This window comes from Papaver somniferum, chromosome 8 (assembly GCF_003573695.1).
Source record: "Papaver somniferum cultivar HN1 chromosome 8, ASM357369v1, whole genome shotgun sequence".
In the NCBI taxonomy this organism is placed as follows: Eukaryota; Viridiplantae; Streptophyta; class Magnoliopsida; order Ranunculales; family Papaveraceae; genus Papaver; species Papaver somniferum.
The window spans coordinates 168,951,229-168,958,319 of NC_039365.1; the positions used below are offsets into that span (position 1 = coordinate 168,951,229).

General features: G+C 34.7%; 1 protein-coding gene across 1 annotated transcript; it reads left to right on the top strand.

Annotated features, from left to right (window-relative positions):
- Positions 1 to 1,678: 1,678 nt before the first annotated feature.
- On the top strand, positions 1,679 to 4,004 carry LOC113303916 (zinc finger MYM-type protein 5-like). The gene is made up of 2 exons (XM_026553001.1): positions 1,679 to 2,068; positions 2,397 to 4,004. Exon 2 carries the CDS (start codon positions 2,456 to 2,458, stop codon positions 3,122 to 3,124), a length of 669 nt encoding a protein of 222 aa, XP_026408786.1. The 5' UTR covers positions 1,679 to 2,068; positions 2,397 to 2,455; the 3' UTR covers positions 3,125 to 4,004.
- The last annotated feature ends 3,087 nt before the right edge of the window (positions 4,005 to 7,091 follow it).

Below are 7,091 nucleotides of genomic sequence, written 5' to 3' on the forward strand. Positions count from 1 at the left end.
TGGTGCTGGGATTGGGTTGTGGACACCTTCAATTTCATGTTTTAATGAATAGCTTAACAGTTATGCGCCGAATTTATAGAGTTCGGCTTATCCTCTAATGTTAGTTACGCGCCGAATCATTTGTCCTTCAGGTTCGGCTTTTTCTATAATTTGAGTTATAAGTCGAGCCTTAAAAATCATTATTGGTGTCACCCAATATTGGTGTTCCTCAAGCACGATCAGGTTGATGTTCCTCAATTTCATGTTTTAGTGATCCTTGGTATCCTCGTGAATTATGTCTACTGGATCAGGTTGATTTTCCATGGGTCCAAGCACGATCTACAAAGAATATCACAAGGTTAAACACTAGAAAGGGAATATAATAACAAGGTTCGGCGCATTCGATAATCACATTATGTGCCGAACTATAAACATTTACAGGTTTCGGCTTATACGATATCCTCAATATGTTCCGAACCACGAACAATATTTTAACCCAAAAATTAACAAATTCATGTTCGGCTCAGACGATAATCATATTATGTATCAAACCTTGAACATAAGACGTTTCGGCTGATACGATATTCTTCATATGTGCCCAACCAGTAACAATATTTCAACCCAGAAATTAAAAAATTATGTTCGGCACATACGATTTTGGATATGTAAGCCGAATTAGTAATGATTCTATTCCGGGCTATTCAGGATGTTGTTCGGCTTACTATGAAACTTTCATATAAGCCGAACTAGTGTCTAGAAAAAGGGTTGGAATTGGAAATTATAGGTTCGGCGCATGCAGTAAACAGATTCAGTAAGCCGAACTGTTCATCAATTGGTAGATTCGGCTCATAGATGTGAGCCGAACCTCAACCTGTTTCGCCGAACCATGATTCAAAAAACCTAACTTTTGATAATTGAGAGCTATAGAAGTGAGATTAAGTATAGGATATAAGTGTACCTGTGTATTAGAAGCATTGGGTTCCTCATCAATGTCTTCATCATCAGGATTTGGCTCATAAAAATCATCATCTTGAGTTTGTGTTTGAGTTTGAGCTTGAGTTTGAGTGGGTGTAAAATCATTCTCATAATCTAAGAAAATCAGCCATTTCTGGATCATTGTTGTAGTTGATATGTATTTTCCTAGGTTTTTTAGATGAATGATGACCCTCCTCATCCTCCATTGAATCAAGTATTAGAATTTTCTCAGTTTCTCCTTCTCTTTCTCTCCTTCTTAACCAAACCAAAACTTTGATTTTTTTTCCCTCAAATTTTTCATCTAAACAACTCTTATAATTCTGAAAATTATTTTAATCACTAAATAAAATATTTAATCACTAATCAAGATTATTAACACTAATACGTAAAGGGCAGATTTGCCATTAAAAAAATTTGGGTTAAGGGGTTATCTGATTTTGCTATTTCACAACCTTTTTTTATCTTCATTCAGTATGCCTTGGAAGATTTTGGTATGCCCAAAATTATAATTCATTTCCTTTGCGAATTTCTTCAAAGAGTGTATTTGGGCTTTTAAGAACTTGCAAACAGTAAAGAGAGATCACCTTGGCACACGAAGCCCAAGGTACCAAATTTCCCGATATCTTACAGGGTGGACGGTCTGAATTAATTGAACTCTCCTGCGCAAGATACTTTTTGACCGTTCGGAGCATAGAAAATCTTTATTAGGATACAAAAGATAAAAACAGAAAAAGTCATATAGAAAACCACATCATTATGGTTACCAAGCCGTGACGTTCTCTCCCTCAGAATTTGTGGATGCATCCTAATTGGACTGAGGCCACAGTGATTAAGCCGGGTACTCACTTGCAGAGTTGCAGGCAAAAATGATCTCAGAATGACAATTCTTCCACAACATGATGGAGGCCAGTGTTTTCAAATTCACAACCTGCCTATAAGTAATTTCAGGAATCGATCTTTAGAAGAAAAAAAGTAATAATTTGAGGGAGTCTCCAGATCCAGGGCCGTCGCAAACAACTTGTTTACTCCTTTCTATTATCTCTCTTTATGGAAGTTCTAGGGTTTCCTACTGCCGATCCTTAATCAAAGAGAAGAAAAAGACTACTGAAATCAAGTAAGTTCCATCCATTTAAAGTCTTATTCTTCTCTTGTTTCTACTTCTTATTTAAGAATTCATTAGTTATTATACATAAAGAGTGCTCATTATATTGAAATTTAGGGTCTTAGGGTAAAATTTGATTTTATGTATTACCAAATTCTGATTCAATTCAATTGTTTTTTTCTGGATTTTTTTGATTCAGTTAGCATCAGCCTTTAAGGTTCACTCAGTGGTTCAGATTCAATTTCAGTTGTTGATTTATTATTGTTGTCAAATGGTGATTGTTAAATTTCAATTCTTATTAACTGACATGGACATACAAAATTGGCATGTTTGTGAACAGGTTTTGTATCTTTTGATTCTTGAACTTGAAGTGATCAAACATTGATTCCAAATCCAATCATGGGTCCATTTAGAAGAACAAAATGCAAGAGTGGTGCTGCTAAAAAGAAGGCGAAGGCAAGAGCCGAAAAACTTAAGAATTCTTTACGAGGAGCAATGAATATGTATTTGGTTTCAAATAATAACATCGATGAAGAAACAATGATTGATATTGATGAAGAATGGGAAAATTTGGTTACTGAGATGGAAACAAATGGTGATTTGTTGTTGAATGATGAGAATGCACATAGGCAGAATGAAGAACCAATGGGACAAGAATTTTCACCACCAAATGCAAATGATATCCAACAAGATGAAGAGCCAAGTGGGGAAGAATTATCATCATCTGATACAAATGAGGTTGTGCAAAATGAAGTTGAACATGAAGAATATGGACCAGTGAATATCTATGATCCAGGAAATTGGGGTAACAATATTAACCGCAGTTTGAGAGATATTTTGGTAAAGAAAGGTCCAATAAGAGAAATAGATAAGAATTTTCGGTTTCCTATTGATAAGTATAATAGATGCTTCAATGATGATCACTACATATGGAAGATGGAGAATGGGGAATGTTGGGACAGGAAATGGCTAGTGTATTCAAGTACTGTGGATAGAGTTTTTTGTTTTTTCTGCAAGTTATTTAAACAAGATGGAAAAAAAGTTTCAGTTGGATACAAAGGGTTCTAAAGATTGGAAGAATATTAGTGCTAAACTTAGTAGTCATGAAACTTCTTCAAGACATATTATAAATCTTATTAAGTAGGTTGAACTGGAAAATAGATTGCAGAAGAAGGTAACCATCGACAAGGAGATGCAAGAACAGATCAAGAAAGAAAAGGATTATTGGAAGCAAGTCTTGATAAGAATAGTGTCTCTTGTTAAAACTCTTGCTAAGAATAATTTGGCTTTCCGTGGAGATGTCGACAAGATTGGAGAAGCACATAACGGTAATCTTTTGAGCTTTATTGAAATGATTGCTGAATTTGATTTGGTAATGCAAGAACATCTTAGGCGTGTCAAAGATCATGACATTCATCACCATTATAATGTTGATCAGTTGCGTTCTCTTGATGATGATATCTTAATGGATTCTTGTATCAATCTCGAAAATCATCTAAAGCATGGTACGAGTTCAGATATTAATGGGCATGACTTGTATGCGGAATTCAAAGTTTTACAAAGTTATCTGCCAGCAGAAACCGGTAAAGCAATTGAAGTTTTGAATTTCTTAAAGGATATGGAAGGTTGCTACCCAAATGCGTTTATTGCATACCGAATCTTATTGACAATTCCAGTCACAATCGCCTCGGCCGAACGAAGTTTTTCTAAGTTGAAGTTGATCAAGAATTATCTCCAACGATGTCACAAGAAAGGTTGAATGGGTTAGCAATGTTATCTATTGAAATTGAGATGTTAGATAACATTGATTTTGATAGTATAATTGAATATTTCGCTTCGGAAAGGGCAGGAAGATCAATTTTTATCATGAGATAAAGTATTTGCTTTGTGATTTTAGCCTTTTTTTGGCAGTAACGTTTGACAATCTGTAATAATTTATATCAAACCGTCAAAATTTTTGTTATTTTTCTTATATAGGCCCATGTTTAGTAAGTTCGCCTAGGGCTCCTAAAACCTTTGCTACGGCCCTGTCCAAATCCCCTATTGGATGCGGTTTATCTTTTACGCCATTTTCATATTTGATCGAAACAGAAGAATCTTGGGAGAAAAGATGATTTCGTTAATAAAAACAGATTATATAGTTTAGAAGATCCCCGAACTGAATAAGCTGCCTGGACTGTTTCTTTCTTTGTTTCTCTGGTAACGACGGTAATAAGTTTGTTTTCATTTCTTTGTTATCGGTAATAGTTGGATTAAGTTGTATTCTATACAGATTTGTAAACCGATTTCTACCGAAAGCTCATTGTTGGTCGGATTGTAATACTAAAGATTTCAATTCTCTTTCTAAAACTTTTCCAACAGTATAATCGGCAGCTAACTCAGGTTAACCAAAGAGTTTGTTGAGGTCATAGATAGTCAAATTTTTGTGGCATAGGAGCTGCTAAAAAATTTCCGTTACCCTACTGAACTTAACGGTGATTAATGGAAAAATAATAAAAATAATAAGAGCCGATTGATTTAAAACTGGAAAAATTCCCGTGAACCGCGCGTCTAGCTATAAGAGCGATTGAAAAATTATTAGAGCAAAGTGTCCGGAAAAAACATCCGGACAGACGGAGGAATAGAACTGTCGAAGACATAATCGGGGGTTAAATCTAAAGTTTGTTTGTTCTTTACATACATCTTTTTATTAGCATTACGAGGAAAAAATCTCTCTCCATGTGGATTGCCACATCAAATTCGCTATTAACCCGCAGTTACTTGGCGTGTCATATACCATTTTTGTCTGTATAATCATATTAACCAGATAATTAATTAATCGATAAAGAAAAAGTACACAAGAGAGAGAAAAAAGTAAAAATATTAAACATTTTAGTCCTATATAATCATCGTAAAATGGCCGACATTACTATCATGCATACATCACAAACATCCGTCCACATTACATTTTTTTTTTGTATCTGTAGGGTGCAATAATCAAAAACAAAGAAAAATCAAATAAGCAAAAGTTATTGATACTTAGCTCATTTATAATGGAAGTGATTGCTTTGACGAAACGAACAAGCTCCCCGTATCTCCGCAACAGCAACAAGGCAAAACTTTGGAAAATAGAGTGAGTCACGTGTTCAACACGCTGTCCTTAAGACATTAGCGCCCGGCTACACTCAAGAGTGATGCTATAGCCCTCACAGGACGGATATCTCCAGGATAAAACACCCTAATACACCTACTACTAGCATATGTAGTAGATGCTTAACTTGAGCTTTGCAACTCCGAAAAAACCGTTAAGGAAAATCGCGAATGCTTAAAAACCGTTATAAAATATTTTCCCTTAGGGGTCCCTCTAAAATATAGAGCAACCCCTTTCCCCCTTAATTTTATAAAAGTAGTGAATTTCTTTATATAATTGACAAATACAACTTAAGAAGAAAAACTCCCCGATGTGGAACTAAAAGCTTTATATAGTTTCTTAAAACTACTAAAAATTGGAAACTCCACGATGTGGGACTAAAAAGTTTCATTCACAAAATAAAACAATAAATTATAATTTTTATTAAAACTTTAAAAAATTATTTTTTTTATTAATTGTTTTCCAACAGTATCTAGGAAACAACCCAGGTTCATATGTAGAGCAGTAGAAGTAAAACTGGAAAAATCTAAATATGTGGAAGTCTGCTTTGTGTTTGAATTGTGAACGCTTGAAGGGCTTTTCATTAGTAAAGATACCCCCAAATTAAGCTATCTCCACAACCTATACGGCTATACCCCTCCAGTGAGTCGAGAAGTTGGTTATAGTCATAACCATCAAACGTGCCACTTGAACTCTTTGAAACAGGGACCAGTCTTGAACTGCAAGGTAAATGATAAAAACTTAATTTAGAAGAAGATTTCTTGCCATCCCACTGATCTGGTTTAGAGTAGGAATAAATCAAAATTTCTTACCTGCCCATTTTCTATATCCTTACACAATTTGTTGACAGCATGAGTCATGGTGCCAAAGAGGAAAAAGTTATCTACTCCAATTTCCTCTTTTATCTGTACATCAACCCATCTAGTATTATGACTATGAGATAACCATTTAGTGAAAACTTCATGTTGCTCGTACCACTTGCCTCCATGCCTGTTGTACTATAATGATATGATAGTTCACTCCCTGTAATGTGCATTTCAGCTACAGATATATCAAAGTTTGGAACAAAAATAACCTGCACTTTCATCGACATGGATAAAACTTAAATTAGTAGCGTGTTCTCTAAGAGTGATTTTAAGATAGTAAAACTGATGATAAGAAACTAAAGACTTTGAGATATTTCCTGCATCTAGGCAGGAGAAGAAGAAGGAAATGAAGCTAACATACCCCATGAAAACCTGTAGTTTACCTTCAGATAGTGACTGACTTCATTAACCACGGACGCTACATCATTCACGATTATCGCAAATGCTTTTCCTCAAGTTATGATGGCGCAAATTTTTGTCTTGGCCCATTCTTCGGGGATCATTTCCTATAAAAATTCAATACAACATTAGGTGTAATTCCACACTTTGTCAAACTATAAGGTTCACTATCATGTAGGATTAACATTACCTGTTATTTATGTGCCGTTACAGAAAGGGTTTCACATTCATGTAACAATCAATATGTATAACTGTGCACACAATTTTAAAACCAAAAATAGTACTTTTGTGCTTATTAAGCATCTACTGGAGAGTAATGGCTCTAGAACCAACATATGTTTGATTTACATGAAGGTTTAGGAAAATGAAAACACATTATTGTGTGACAAACAAACAAACATAACATACTGGCAACTAAGAAAACCAAGAACATTATAAAAAAAACATATCATACAAACATCTGCATATGAATTATAAGTGATGGAGTCCATAGCTGGTTCCATACCTGCATTCTAGATGACTGAATTTGAAGATCAAATATGTGAAACAAATTTAAACCTATATAGAATGTAAAGAAACAAATCCCATGCATAGAAGTTTCAGTTAAAATTGAAATTCAGGTCTGTGATCTAATACCTAA

Excerpts from the sequence above, each read along its gene's own strand:
- LOC113303916 (XM_026553001.1), top strand. The coding sequence starts at position 2,456 with ATGGGTCCATTTAGAAGAACAAAATGCAAGAGTGGTGCTGCTAAAAAG.